Below are 16,446 nucleotides of genomic sequence, written 5' to 3'. Positions count from 1 at the left end.
AAATAACAGATGCTGGTGAGGTTGCAGATAAAAGAGAATGCTTATACACTGCTGTTGGGAATGCAAATTAGTTCAGCCACTGTGGAAAGCAGTTTGGAGATTTCTCAAGAACTTAAAACAGAACTACCATTTGATCCAGCAATCCCATTACTAAATACAAACCCAAAGGAATATGAATTGCTTTTGTTAGGTTTTTATGTGAAGGCGAGGGTTAAAGAAAGACTGAGAGAGAGTTGGCAGCTCTACAGCAATGCAGGTTTTATGTGCAGCATAAGATCTGCAGAGGCAGGGCACCAACTTAATGCCAGGGCCCACCTCTCCTTACAGGCTGGGGCAATTTTAGGCCTGGGAGGGAGGGGTCTGAGGGATATGGCTTGCTGCCCGGGAGGATGTTGATAAGATGTTCCCATGATGAGGCGGTTTGGTCCTTGATCTGGCAGGATGAGACAGTGATGTTCCTTGGACTTTTTCCCAGCAGAATGTGATAAGAAAGTCAGGCAGTCGGGCAGGATGTTTCTCACGGCCCAGTCCCCCAAGGAATGTTTCACTTTGATCAAGGTCTGTGAAATGACAGGGGGCTTACAAAATGGTACAGTTTGGACTAACAGTTCTACCATAAAGACACATGCCCTCATATGTTCATTGCACCACTACACACAATAGCAAAGACATGGAATCAACCTAGATACCCATTAACAGTGGACTGGATGAAGAAAATATAGTACATATACATCATGGAATACTATGCAGCCATAAAAAAGAATGAGATTACGTCCATTGCAGCAACATGGATGGAGCTGGAGGCCATTATCCTAAGCAAATTAACATGGGGACAGAAAACCAAATACTGCATGTTTTCACTTATAAGGGGAGCTAAACATTGAGTGCACATGGGCACAAAGAAGGGAACAATAGGCACTGGAGCCCACTTGAGGGTGTAGGGTGGGGAAGGATGAGGATAAAAAACCTACCAACTGGGTGGTACTATGCTCACCACCTCAGTGACAAAATAATCTATACACCAAACCCCCATGACATGCAATTTACCTGTATGACAAACCTGCATGTGCACCCCCGAACCTAAAATAAAAGTTGGAAAGAAAAAATAATAATAAATAAATATATAAACAACAAAGAAAACATAAGATCAAGGTAAAATCTTGACAGCAGCAAGAAAAAAACTACTTATCACACTGTACAGGGAAAAAAATCAGTATGATTAATGGCTGATTTCTCATCTGAAACAATGGAAGACAGAGACAGTAAAATGTCATATTCAAAGTGCTAAAATGAAAAAACAAGAATTCCATAATCCAACAAAACTATCCTCCAAAAATGAAAGCTAAAAATGACATTCCCAGATAAGCAAAGGCTGAGAAAATTCATTGCTAACAGACTTGCTTTGTAAAAATACTAAAAGAAGAACAGACTGAAAGACTGTAGACAGTGACATGAATAATCAGGGAGAAATAAACAGCATCAGAAAGTGTAAATATATTAATTGGTATGAAAGATTCTACAATTTTTCTCATTTCTTAACTACTTTGAAGAACATAAAATTGCATAAAGCAATAACTATAACACTATATTGTCGAGTTCTTAACATATACACAGATAACACACATGCCAATAACAGCAAATAGGAGGGAAGGAACAGAACTATATTGGAGCAAAGATTTTAAATTTTACTGAAATTAAGTTAGTATTATCTGAAGTAGACTGTGGTAAATTAAAATGCTTACTATCATTCCTAGAAATTATGAAAAAACTTTTTTTAAAAGTTAAATTATTGATGAAGGTATTAAAATGATATACTAAACATTTTTTAACTCAAACGCAATCAAAGAAGAAGAGAGAAACAAAAAAGACAGGAGATTTACACAGAACAAATAGCCAAATGGCAAAGGTAAACCCAAAAATAATTGTTAAATTTGAATGGTCTAAATACTCCAACTAAAAGACAAACTGCTAGACAGGTTTAAAAAGCAAGATCCAACTACATGATGTCTAACAGACACACTTTAGATTCAAAGACACAGATAGGATGAAATTAAAAAGACAGGAAAATGTATGCCATGCAAACAAAACTGTAAGAGATCATGAACACCTATATTAATAGCAGACAAGAGTTTAAGACAAAAATGTTATGCAACAAGGAGAGACATTTCACAATGTTAAAGAGATGAATGCATCAGGAAGATTTAACAATGATAACTCATGCGATAGAACCACAAAATACATAAAGCAAAACTTGACGAAAGGAACGAGAAGTATATAATTTAAAAATAATAGGCCGAGAGCTGTGGCTCACAACTGTAATCCTGGCACTTTGGGAGGCAAGGCAGGCAGATCACCTGAGGTCAGGTGCTCGAGACCAGCCTGGCCAACATGGCGAAACCCTGTCTCTACTAAAAATACAAAAATTAGCCAGGCATGGTGGCATGTGCCTGTAATCCCAGCTACTCGGGAGGCAGAGGCAGGAGAATTGCTTGAACCTGGGAGGTGGAGGTTGCAGTGAGCTGAGATCGCACCACTGCACTCCAGTTTGGGCAACAGAGCGAGACTCTGTCTCAAAATAAATAAATAAAAATAATCGTTGAGGGACAAGATCTCAACTCTGCTCACAGCTGCCTGGATATAAACTCGATGGTATTAGTGGGGCATGGTGGGAAAGGGACTGGCCTTGTTGGCTGTGTGGTAGCTGGGTTAGACCTGTCACTGGCAGCTTTCCCCCACTTTCACGGTAACCTGTATGTTGCAGCAGAAGCACCATAATCCCCCTGGGAACATAACTCCATGGGCCTGAGAACCATACCCCCATCTCCCACACCAGCTGCAGCAAGCCCCACACAAGGACAGTCTGAGCTCAGATATGCCTAACCCTGCCCCCTGCTGATGGTCTTCCCCTACCTGCCCTGGTAGCTGAAGACAAAAAGCATAATCTCTTGGGAGCTCTATGGCCCCAACCATTCCTTGAGAAACCCAAATATGTATCCAAGTGACCTCAGAGCAAGCTTGTATCCCCCCTATACTACTGCAGCTGATGCTCTCTTGAAAGCGCCACCTCCTGGCTGGAGGCCAATCAATTCAAGCCACTGCAGCAACTAATAAAAGAACAACCATGACCCAAGAAAACAGAAAACAGCTAATTCAACCGCCTATAACATCCTGGCTACCCAGAGGTCCAGAGTCAGTACACATGACAACCTTACTGCTAGTACAACCAGCATTCAAGAAAACCAGGACACTAAACAAAACTACAACCAAGGACCCTCACAGAGTCCTCTTCACTCCCTTCACAACTTCTGGAAATGAAAGACACATTTACAGAAATGACAAATACACTGGAAAGTTTCAATAACAGAATCGAACAAGTAGAAGAAAAAAACTTCAGAGCTCAAAGACAAGACTTTCAAATTAACCCAATCCAACAAGGACAAGGAAAAAAGAATTAAAAAAAAAAAAAAAACACACAACAAAACAAATGCACAAAGCCTCCAAGAAGTTTGGGATTATGCTAAATGACCAAACCTAAGAATAACTGGTGTTCCCAAAGAAGAAGATAAATCTAAAAGTTTGGAAAACTTATTTGAAGGAATAATTAATGAAAACTTGCCTGGCCTTGCAAGAGACCTAGACATCCAAACACAAGCAGCTCAAAGAACACCCGGAAAATTCATCACAAAAAGATAATCACCTAGGCACTTAGTCATCACATTATTTAAAATCAAGATGAAGGAAAGAATCTTAAGAGCTGTGAGGCACAAGCATCAGGTAAGCTATAAAGAAAAGCCTACCAGATTAACAGCAGATTTCTCAGCAGAAACCCTACAAACTAGAAGGGACTGGAGTCCTATCGATAACCTCCTTAAACAAAATAATTATCGCGAAGAATTTTGTATCCAGTGAAACTAAGCTTCATAAATGAAGGAAAGATAAAGTTTTTTTCAGACAAACAGATGCTGAGAGAATTCACCATTACCAAGTCAGCACTACAAGAACTGCTAAAAGGAATTCTAAATCTTGAAACAAAACCTTGAAATACACCAAAATAGAACCTCCTTAAAGAAAAAAATCTCACAGGGTCTATAAAACAATAACACAATGAAAAATAAAAAAACAAGGTACAACTAGCATGATGAATAGAATAGTACCTCACTCACATCTCAGTAATAACACTGAATGTAAAAGGGCCGGGTGTAGTGGCTCACGCCTGTAATCCCAGCACTTTGGGAGGCCTAAGTGGGCATATCACGAGGTCAGGAGTTTGAGAACAGCCTGGCCAACATGGTGAAACCTCGTCTATACTAAAAATACAAAAATTAGCTGGGCATGGTGGTGGGCGCCTGTAGTCCCAGCTACTCGGGAGGCTGACACAGGAGAATCACTTGAACCCGGGAGACGGAGGTTGTGGTGAGCTGAGATAGTGCTATTGCACTCCGGCCTGGGCAACAAGAGTGAAACTCTGTCTCAAAAAAAAAAAAAAAAAAGAGAATCCACCAACCAAGTCTGCTGTCTTAAAGAGACTCACCTAACACATAAGGACTCACATAAACTTAAGGTAAAGGGGTGGAAAAAGGTATTCCATGCAAACTGACACCAAAAGTGAGCAGGAGTAGCTATTATATCAGACAAAACGGACTTTAAAGCAACAACAGTTTAAAAAGCAAAGAGGGACATTATATAATGTTAAAAGCACTAGTCCAACAGGAAAATATCACGATCCTAAATATATATGCACCTAACACTGGAGCTCCCAAATTTATAAAACAATTACTACTAGACCTAAGAAATGAGACAGACGGCAACACAATAATAGTAGGGGACTTCAATATTCCACTGACAGCACTAGACAGGTCATCAAGACAGAAAGTCAACAAAGAAACAATTGACTTAAACTACACCCTAGAACAAATTAACTTAACAGATATTTACAGAACATTCTACCCAACAACTGCAGAATATACATTCTATTCATTAGCACATGGAACATTCTCCAAGATAAACTATATGACAGGCCACAAAACAAGTCTCAATAAATTTAAGAAAGTCAAAATTATACCAAGTACTCTCCCAGACCACAGCCGAATAAAATCGGAAATAAACTCCAAAAGGAACCTTGAAAACCATGCAAATACATGGAAATTAAATAATCTGCTCCTGAATGTTTGTTGGGTCATCAATGAAATCAAGATGGATTTTTAAAAACCCTTTGAACTGAACAATAATAGTGTATACAGACCTCTGAGATACAGCAAAAAAAGGTGCAAAGACAAAATTTCATACTACTAAATGCCTACATCAAAAAGTCTGAAAGAGCACAAGTAGATAATCTAAGGTCAAACCTCCAGTAACTAGAGAAACAAGAACAAACCAAACCTAAACTCAGCAAGAGAAAAGAACCAAGATCAGAGCACAATTAAATGAAACTGAAACAACAACAACAACAAAAATACAAAAGAGATATGAAACAAAAAGCTAGTTCTTTGAAGATAAACAAAATTGATAGACCATTAGCAAGATTAACCAAGAAGAGAGAAGATCCAAGTAAGCTCAATTAAAAAGGAGTCGGGGGATACTAAAACCAATACTACAGAAATACAAAAGATCATTCAAGGCTACTATGAACACCTTTATACATACAAACTGGAAAATCTAGAGGTGATGGATAAATTCCTGGAAATATACAAACCCTCCTAGATTAAACCAGGAGGAAATGGAAACTCTGAACAGACCAATAACAAGCAGCGAGATTAAATGGTATAAAAAAGTTGCCAATAAAAAAAAGTCCAGGACCAGATAAACTCACAGCTGAATTATATCAGACATTCAAAGAATAATTGGTACCAATCCTATTGAAACTATTCCAAAAGATAGAGAAAGAGTGAATCATCCCTAAATGATTCTAAGAAGCCAGTATAACCCTAATACCGAAACCAGGAAAGGTCTTAACAAAAACAGAAAACTACAGACCAATATCCCTGATGAACACAGACGCAAAAATCCTCAACAAAATATAGCTAACCAAATTCAACAGCATATCAAAAAGATAATCCACCATGACCAAGTGGGTTTCATATCAGGGATGCAGGGATGGTTTAACATACACATGTCTATAAATGTGATATACCACATAAACAGAATTAAAAACAAAAATCACATCATCATCTCAATGGTTCCCAAAAAAGCATTCGACAAAATCCAGCATACCTTTATGATTAAAATCCTTAGCAAAATCAGCACAGAGGGGATGTACCTTAAAATAATAAAATCCATCTATGACAAACCCATAGTCGGCATTATACTAAATAGGAAAAAGCTGAAAGCATTCCCGAGAACTGGAACAAGACAAGGATGCCCACTTTCATCACTTCTATTCAACAGAGTGCTGGAAGTCCTAGCCAGAGCAATCAGACAAGAGAAAGAAATAAAGGGCATCCAAATTGGTAAAGAGGAAATTAAACTGTTGCTGTTCACTGATGATATGATTGTCTACCTAGAAAACCCTAAAAACTCATCCAGAAAGCTCCTAGATCTGATAAATGAATTCAGTATTTTCAGGTTACAAAATCAATGTACACAAATCAGTAGCACAGCTATACAGCAACAGTGAGCAAGCAGAGCATCATATCAAGAACTCAACCCCTTTTACAGCAGCTGCAATAAAATAAAATACTTAGGAATATACCTAACCAAGGAGGTGAAAGACCTCTACAAAGAAAACTACAAAATACTGCTGAAAGAAATCATACATGACACAAACAAATGAAAACACCTCCGATGCTCATGGATGAGAAGAATATTGTGAAAATGGTCACACTGCCAAAAGCAATTCTACAAATTCAATGTAATTTCCATCAAAATACCACCATCATTCTTCACAGAACCACACACAAAAATATCTTAAAATTCATATGGAACCAAAACAGAGCCCACATAGCCAAAGCAAGACTAAGCAAAAAGAACAAATCTGGAGACACCACATTACCTGACTTCAAACTATACTATAAAGCCACAGTCACCACAACAGCATGGCACTGGTACAAAAATAGGCAAGGCCGGGCGCGGTGGCTCAAGCCTGTAATCCCAGCACTTTGGGAGGCCGAGGCGGGCGGATCACAAGGTCAGGAGATCGAGACCACAGTGAAACCCCGTCTCTACTAAAAATACAAAAAATTAGCCGGGCGCGGTGGCGGGCGCCTGTAGTCCTAGCTACTCAGGAGGCTGAGGCAGGAGAATGGCATGAACCCAGGAGGCGGAGCTTGCAGTGAGCCGAGATCGCGCCACTGCACTCCAGCCTGGGCAACAGCGTGAGACTCCGTCTCAAAAAAAAAAAAAAAAAAAAGAATAGAGAACCCAGAAATAAACCCAAATATTTACAGCCAACTGATCTTCGACAAAGAAAACAAAACATAAAGTGTGGAAAGGACACCCTATTCAACAAATGATGCTGGGATAATTGGCTAGCCACACGTAGGAGAATGAAACTGGATCCTCATCTCTCACCTTATATAAAAATCAACTCAAGATGGATCAAGGACTTAAATCTAAGACCTGCAACCATTAAATTTCTAAAAGATAACACTGGAAAAACCCTTCTACACATTTGCTTAGGCAAAGACTTCATGACCAAGAACCCAAAAGCAAATGCAAGAAAAGCAAAGATAAAATAGATGGGATTTAATTAAACTAAAAAGCTTCTGTATAGCAAAATAAATAATCAGCATAGTAAACAGACAACTCACAGAGTGGGAGAAAAGCTTTGCAAACTATGCATCTGATAAAGGACTGATATCCAGAACCTACAAGGACCTAAAACAAATCAGCAAGAAAAAAACCAAACAATCCCATCAAAAAAATGGGTTAAGGACATGAATAGACAATTCTTAAAAGAAGATATACAAATGGCCAACAAACATATGAAAAAAATGCTCAACATCACTAATGATCAGGGAAATGCAAATTAAAACCACAACGTGATACCACCTTACTCCTGCAAGGATGGCCATAATTTAAAAATAAAAAGATAGATGTTGGCATGGATGTCGTGAAAAGGGAACACTTCTACACTGCTGGTGGGAATGTGAACTAGTACAACCACTATGGAAAACAGTGTGGCAATTACTTAACTAAAAGTAGATTTACCATTTTCCAGCAAACCCACTACTGGGTATCTACCCAGAGGAAAAAAAGTCATTATATGAAAAAGGCACTTGCACACGCATGTTTATAGCAGCACAATTCACAATTGCAAAAATATGGAACCAGCCCAAATGCCCATCAATCAATAGTGAATAAAGAAAATGTGCACTATCTCTCTCTCCTCAGCCATTAAAAGGAAAGAAATAATGGCATTTGCAGCAACCAGGATGCAGTTGGAGACCATTATTCTTTGTATGTGTGTGTGTTATAAATTTCTTTCTTTTTTTAATTATTATACTTTAAGTTCTAGGGTACATGTGCACAAGGTGCAGGTTTGTTACATATATACATGTGCCATGTTGGTGTGCTGTACCCATTAACTCATCATTTACATTAGATATATTCCTAATGCTATCCCTCCCCCCTCCCCCAACCCCATGTCAGGCCCCAGTGTGTGATGTTCCCCACCCTGTGTCCAAGTGTTCTCATTGTTCAATTCCCAACTATGAGTGAGAACATGCGGTGTTTGGTTTTCTGTCCTTGCGATAGTTTGCTCTGAATGATGGCTTCCAGATTCACTCATGTCCCTACAAAGGACATGAACTCATCCTTTTTTATGGCTGCATAGTATTCCATGGTGTATATGTGCCACATTTTCTTAACCCAGTCTATCAATCACGGACATTTGGGTTGGTTCCAAGTCTTTGCTATTGCAAATAGTGCTGCAATAAACATACATGTGCATGTGTCTTTATCCTTTGGGTATATACCCAGAAATGGGATGGCTGGGTCAAATGGTATTTCTAGTTCTAGATCCTTGAGGAATCACCACACTGACTTCCACAATGGATGAACTAGTTTACAGTCCCATCAACAGTGTAAAAGTGTTCCTATTTCTCTACATCCTCTCCAGCACCTGTTGTTTCCTGACTTTTTAATGATTGCCATTCTAAATGGCGTGAGATGGTATCTCACTGTGGTTTTGATTTGCGTTTCTCTGATGGCCAGTGATGATAAGCATTTTTTCATGTGTCTGTTGGTTGCATAAATGTCTTCTTTTGAGAAGTGTCTGCTCATATCCTTTGCCCACTTTTTGATGGTGTTTTTTCTTGTAAATTTGTTTAAGTTCTTTGTAGATTCTGGATATTAGCCCTTTGTCACACGGGTAGATTGCAAAAATTTTCTCCCATTCTGTAGGTTGCCTGTTCACTCTGATGGTAGTTTCTTTTGCTCTGCAGGAGCTCTTTAGTTTAATTAGATCCCATTTGTCAATTTTGGCTTTTGCTGCCATTGCTTTTGGTGTTTTAGTCATGAAGTCCTTGCCCATGGCTATGTCCTGAATGGTATTGCCTAGGTTTTCTTCTAGGTTTTTACGGTTTTAGGACTAACGTTTAAGTCTTTAATCCATCTTGAATTAATTTTTGTATAAGGTGTAAGGAAGGGATCCAGTTTCAGCTTTCTACATATGGCTAGCCAGTTTTCCCAGCACCTTTTATTAAGTAGGGAACTTTTCCCCATTTCTTATTTTTGTCAGGTTTGTCAAATATCAGATGGTTGTAGATGTGTTATATTAATTCTGAGGGCTCTGTTCTGTTCCATTGGTCTGTATCTGTTTTGGTATCCAGGAGCCAGTTTTTCAAAAAGATCAACAAAACAGATAGACTGCTAGCAAGACTAATAAAGAAGAAAAGAGAGAAGAATCAAATAGATGCAACAAAAAATGATAAAGCTGATATCACCACTGATCCCACAGAAATAAAAACTACCATCACAGCATGCTATAAACACCTCTATGCAAATAAACTAGAAAATCTAGAAGAAATGGATAAATTCCTGGACACATACACCCTCCCAAGACTAAACCAGGAAGAAGTTGAATCCCTGAATAGACCAATAACAGGCTCTGAAATTGAGGCAGTAATTAATAGCCTACCAACCAAAAAAAGTCCAGAACCAGAGGGATTCACAGCTGAATTCTACAGAGGAACAAAGAGGAGCTGGTACCATTCCTTCTGAAACTATTCCAATCAACAGAAAAAGAGGGAATCCTCCCTAAATCGTTTTATGAGGCCAGCGTCATCCTGATACCAAAGCCTGGTAGAGACACAACAAAAAAAAAAGAGAATTTTAGACTAATATCCCTGATGAACACTGATGCAAAAATCCTCAATAAAATACCGGCAAACCGAATCCAGCAACACATCAAAAAGCTTATCCATCATGATCAAGTTGCCTTCATCCCTGGGATGCAAGGCTGGTTCAACATATGCAAACCAATAAACATGATCCATCATATAAACGGAAGCAAAGACAAAAACCACATGATTATCTCAATAGATGCACAAAAGACCTTCGACAAAATTCAATAGCCCTTCATGCTAAAAACTCGATAAACTAGGTATTGATGGGATGTATCTCAAAATAAGAGCTATTTATGACAAACTCACAGCCAATATCATATTGAAAGGGCAAAAACTGGAAGCATTCCCTTTGAAAACTGGCACAAGACAGGGATGCCCTTTCTCACCACTCCTATTCAACATAGTGTTGGAAGTTCTGGCCAGGGCAATTGGGCAGGAGAAAGAAATAAAAGGTATTCAATTAAGAAAAGGGGAAGTCAAATTGTCCCTGTTTGCAGATGACATAATTGTATATTTAGAAAACCCCATCATCTCAACCCCAAATCTCCTTAAGCTGATAAGCAACTTCAGCAAAGTCTCAGGATACAAAATCAATGTGCAAAAATCACAAGCACTCCTATACCCCAAAACAGAGAGCCAAATCATGAGTGAACTCCCATTCACAATTGCTTCAAAGAGAATAAAGTACCTAAGAATTCAACTTACAAGGGATGTGAAGGACCTCTTCAAGGAGAACTACAAACCACTGCTCAATGACATAAAAGAGGACACAAACAAATGGAAGAACATTCCATGCTCATGGATAGGAAGAATCAATATTGTGAAAATGGCCACAATGCCCAAGGTAATTTATAGATTCAATGCCATCCCCATCAAGCTATCAATGACTTTCTTCACAGAATTGGAAAAAACTACTTTAAAGTTCATGTGGAACCAAAAAAGAGCCCGCATTGCCCCCAAGACAATCATAAGCAAAAAAGAACAAAGCTGGAGGCATCACGCTACCTGACTTCAAACTACACTACAAGGCTACAGTAACCAAAATAGCATGGTACTGGAGAACATGATTCTCAGTGAAGTAACTCAGGAAAGAAAAACCAAACATCGCATGTTCTCACTTAAAGGTGGAAGCTAAGCTATGAGCACGCAAAGGCATAAGAATGATATAATGGACTTTCAGGACTTGGGGGGATGTGAGGGAGGGGAGTAAGGCATAAAAGATTACACATCGGGTATAGTGTACACTACTTGGGTGACGGGTACACCAAAATCTCAGAAATCACCTCTAAAGAACTTATCCATGTAACCAAACAGAACCTGTTCCTCAAAAGCCTGTTAAAATAAAATAAATAAAAATAAAAATAGTAGTAGTAGATGTCTAGTCCCACCCAATAATTGATAAAAACAACTAAGCAGAAAAACCATCAAGGATATAGAAGACTGGAACAACATGATCAACCAACTCAAGCTAACTGATTATAGAAAACATTCAACCCAGTAACTGTAAAAATACAAATTCTTTTTCAGTGCTAATCATTTCCAAGAATGAATTAAATACCAAGTCACAAATCTCAATACATTTAAAATGACAGAAATCATACAAGGTATGTTTTTCAATCACAACTGAATTAAATTATAAATGAACAACAGAAAAGAAACCAGGGAAATCCTTAAATATTTGGAAAGTAAACACCACACTTCCAAGTAACTCAGGGATCAAGAAGAAATCAAATAGGAAATGAGAAAATATTTGAAGTTGAATGAAAATGAAAACACAACAAATCAAAATGTATGGGACTCAACTAAAGCAATGCTTGGAGAAAATTTTATTTTAGAAACCTATACCAAAAACAAAAAAGGGTCTCAAATCAATAACCTAGGCTTCCACATGAAGAAATCAGGAAGAGTAAACTAAGCCTGCAGCATGCAGAAGAAAGGAAGTAATAAATATTAGAGCACAGGTTAACTGACTAGAATACAGAAAAATAATAGTAATAAAAAAATCAGTGACACCCAAAGTTGGTTCTTTGAAAAGATCAACAAAATTCACAAACCTTCATCTAAACTAACCAAGAAAAAAAGAGGAAAGACACAAATTACCAAAACCAGGGATGAAAAAGGGAACACGTCACTGCTGACACTAATGAAAAAAATTATGAGGAACTATTATGAACAACTGTATGCCAACAAATTAGATAACTTACATGAAATGGAAAAATTCCTAGAAATACCAAACTACTAAAACTGACTAAAAAAGAAACAGAAAATCTAAATAATTTATAATGAGTTAATTATTAAAAACCATACCTCCAAACACACACACACACACACACACACACACACACACACACACACAAAAACAAACACAGATCCAGATGCCTCACTGGTTAATTCTATCAGATATTTGATATAATAATACCAATTCTTCAAAACTCTTTCAGAAAATAAATGGGAAAAGAACATTTACTACTCAACTAATTCTATGAAGTTAGTACTACTCAGATAAAAAAGCATGACAAACATTTCACAAGAGAACTACAGTACAGTATTCCTTCTACCAAAAACAAAAATTCTTAACAAAATATCAGCAAACTGAATCCAGTAATATGTAAAAAGAATTATATACATAATTAAGTGGCATTAATCACAGGAATGTAAAGGTGGTTTAACATCAGAAAATCACATTATATACTACATTAATAATATAAAGGACAAAAACCACATAATCATCTTCATAGATGAATAAAAATCAACTGACAAAATCTAACACACATTAATAATATAAAGGATAAAAACCACATAACCATCTTCATAGATGAATAAAAATCAATTGACAAAATCTAACACCCATGTGTGATTTTTAAAAAACTTTTAATTTTAGGTTCAGGGGTACATGTAAAGGTTTGTTACATAGGTAATGGTATATGTTACATAGGTAAGTTCAACCACAATGGTTGAACTAATTTACACTCACACCAGCAATGTATAAGTGTGTTGGTGAAGACACAGAAAATCGAAATTCTCATACATAATAGAAATGGTATGGCTATTTTGGAAAACAGTTTGGCAATTTCTTTAAAAGTACCCTAGAACTTAAAGTATAATAAAAAAATTTTTTAAAAATTAAACATAAACTTATCATATGACCCAGTTACTCTATTTATAGAAATCTTTGCAAGAGAATGGAAAAATATATGTACATATAAAGCTTTGTACATGAATGTTCACAGCAGCATTATTCATAATAGATAAAAATGGGGAAAAAACCAAATGCCTATCAATTAATGAACAAGTAAACAAAATCTGGTCTAGCCATACCATGGAAGAGTATTCAGTCACAAAAAGGAATGAAGTACTGATGCATGCTACAACACAGTGAACCTCAAAAATATTATATTAAGTGAAAGAGCATAAAGTTAAAGAAGTGAGGCCAGGTGCAGTGGCTCATGCCTGTAATCCCAGCACTTTGGAAGTTCTGAGGCAGGCGGATCACCTGAGATCGGGAGTTCACATCACAGGACTCTGTAGACAATCCCTGGTACCAGCCTGGAGCCAGGTAGACTTGCTGGGTGGCTAGACCCAGAAGAGAGACAACAATTACTGCAGTTTGGCTCATAGGAAGCCACATCCACAGGAAAAGGTGGAGTGCACTACATTCAAGGAACACCCCATGAGACAAAAGAATCAGAACAACAGCCTTCCCCGCCTTAGACCTTCCCTCTGACAGAGCCTACCCAAATGAGAAGGAACCAGAAAACCAACTCTGGTAATATGACAAAACAAGGCTCTTTAACATCCCCCAGAAAATCACACTAGTTCACCAGCACTGGATATAAGCCAAGAAGAAATCCTTGATTTACCTGCAAAAGAATTCAGGAGGTTAGTTATTAAGCTAATCAGAGAGGTACAAGAGAAAGGGGAAGCCCAATGCAAGGAAATCCAAAAAATGATACAAGAAGTGAAGGGAGAAACATTCAAGTAAATAGATTGCTTAAAGAAAAAACAATAAAAAATTCAGGAAGCACTGGATACACTTATAGAAATGCAAAATGCTCTGGAAATCTCAGCAATAGAATTGAACAAGTAGAAGAAAGAATTCAGAACTCAAAGACAAGGCCTTCGAATTAACCCAATCCAACAAAGACAAAGAAAAAGGATAAGAAAATATGAACAAAGACTCCAAGAAGTCTGGGATTGTGTTAAACGACCAAACCTAAGAATAATCAATGTTCCTGAGGAAGAAGAGAAATCTAGAAGTTTGGAAAACACATTTGGGGGAATAATTAAGGAAAACTTACCCGGCCTTGCAAGAGACCTAGACATCCAAATACAAGAAGCACAAAGAACACCTGGGAAATTCATTGCAAAAAGATCATCACCTAGGCACACTGTCATCAGGCTATCTAAAGTTAAGACAAAGGAAAGAATCTTAAGAGCTGTGAGACAGAAGCACCAGGTTACCTATCAAGGAAAACCTATCAGATTAACAATAGATTTATCAGCAGAAACCCTACAAGCTAAAAGGGATCAGGCCCTATCTTCAGTCTCCTCAAACAAAACAATTACTAGCCAAGAACTCTGTATCCAGCAAAACTAAGCATCATATATAAAGGAAAGATACAGCCTTGTTCAGACAAAAAAATGCTGAGAGAATTTGCCATTACCAAGCCACCACCACAAGAACTACTAAAAAGAGCCCTAAATCTTGAAACAAATCCTGGAAACACATCAAAACAGAACCTCTTTAAAGCATAAGTCACACAGGACCTATAAAACAAAAATACAAGTTAAAAAGCAAAAACAAAAACAAAAAAAACAAAAAAACCAAAATACACAGGCAACAAATAGCATGATGAATGCAACAGTACCTCACATCTCAATACTAACATTGAATGTAAATAGCCTAAATGCTCCACTTAAAAGATACAGAACTGCAGAACGGATAACAACTCACCAACCAACTATCTGCTGCCTTCAGGAGACTCATCTAACACATAAAGACTCACATAAAGCAAAGGGGTGGAAAAAGGCATTTCATGCAAATGGACACCAAAAGCGAGCAGGGTAGCTATTCTTACATCAGACAAAACAAACTTTAAAGCAACAGTAGTTAAAAGAGACAAAGAGGTACATTAGATAATGGTAAAAACCCTTGTCCAACAGGAAAATACCACAATCCTAAACATATAGCCACCTAATACTGGAGCTCTCAAATTTATAAAACAATTATTACTAGACCTAAGAAATGAGATAGATGGCAACACAATATAACACTGGAGGACTTCAATACTCCACTGACAGCACTAGACAGGTCATCAAGACAGAAAGTTAACAAAGAAATAATGGATTTAAACTATACCTTGGAACAAATGGACTTAATAAATATACAGAATATATCATCCAACAACCTCAGAATACACATTCTATTCAACAGCGTATGGAACTTTCTCCAAGACAGGCCATATGACAAGGCCATAAAACGAGCCTCAATCAATTTAAGAAAATTGATAGTATATCAAGAACTTTCTGAGACCACAGTGAAATAAAACTGGAAGTCAACTCCAGAAGGAACCTTCAAAACCATGCAAATACATGGAAATTAAATAACCTGCTCCGGAATAAGCACTGGGTCAAAAACAAAATCAAGATGGAAATCAAAGAATTCTTCGAACTGAAAAACAATGACACAACCTATCAGAACCTCTGGAATACAGCAAAGGCAATGCTAAGAGGAAAGTTCATAGCCCTACATCAAAAGCTCAAAAGTTCAAAAGCTCAAAAAGTTCAAGTGCCTATATCAAAAAGACTGAAAGAGCACAAACTGACATTCTAAGGATACACCTCAAGGATCTAGAAAAACAAGAACAAACCAAACCCAAACCTAGCAGAAGAAAGGAAATAACTAAGATCAGAGCAGAACTAAATGAAATTGAAACAAACAAACAAACAAACAAACAAACAAAAAACACCAAAGGTAAGTAAAAACAAAAAGCTGGTTCTTTGAAAAGATAAATAAAATTGACAGACCATTAGCATGATTAACCAAGAAAAGAAGAGAGAAAATCCAAATAACCTCATTAAGAAAACAGAAGATATTACAACTGACACCACTGAAATACAAATGATCATTCAAGGTTACAATGAACACCTTTACACACATAAA

General features: G+C 37.4%; 1 protein-coding gene across 4 annotated transcripts in view; it reads right to left on the bottom strand.

Annotated features, from left to right (window-relative positions):
* Positions 1–16,446, bottom strand: part of LOC105471383 (COPI coat complex subunit gamma 2) — a 162,328-nt gene that overhangs the window by 60,680 nt on the left and 85,202 nt on the right. For 3 of the 4 annotated variants that reach the window (XM_011723830.2, XM_011723832.3, XM_011723833.2), the window contains one exon: positions 1,048–1,080. The exons of the other annotated variant lie outside the window; for it this stretch is intronic. In XM_011723830.2, the coding sequence (XP_011722132.1) occupies positions 1,048–1,080 (33 nt within the window). The remainder of the gene's footprint in view (positions 1–1,047; positions 1,081–16,446) is intronic. 4 annotated transcript variants of the gene reach the window in all.

Source organism: Macaca nemestrina, chromosome 4, assembly GCF_043159975.1.
Source record: "Macaca nemestrina isolate mMacNem1 chromosome 4, mMacNem.hap1, whole genome shotgun sequence".
Classification (NCBI taxonomy): Eukaryota; Metazoa; Chordata; class Mammalia; order Primates; family Cercopithecidae; genus Macaca; species Macaca nemestrina.
Note: the sequence above shows the minus strand (reverse complement) of the source record. Positions and strands in the feature narration are given on the sequence as shown.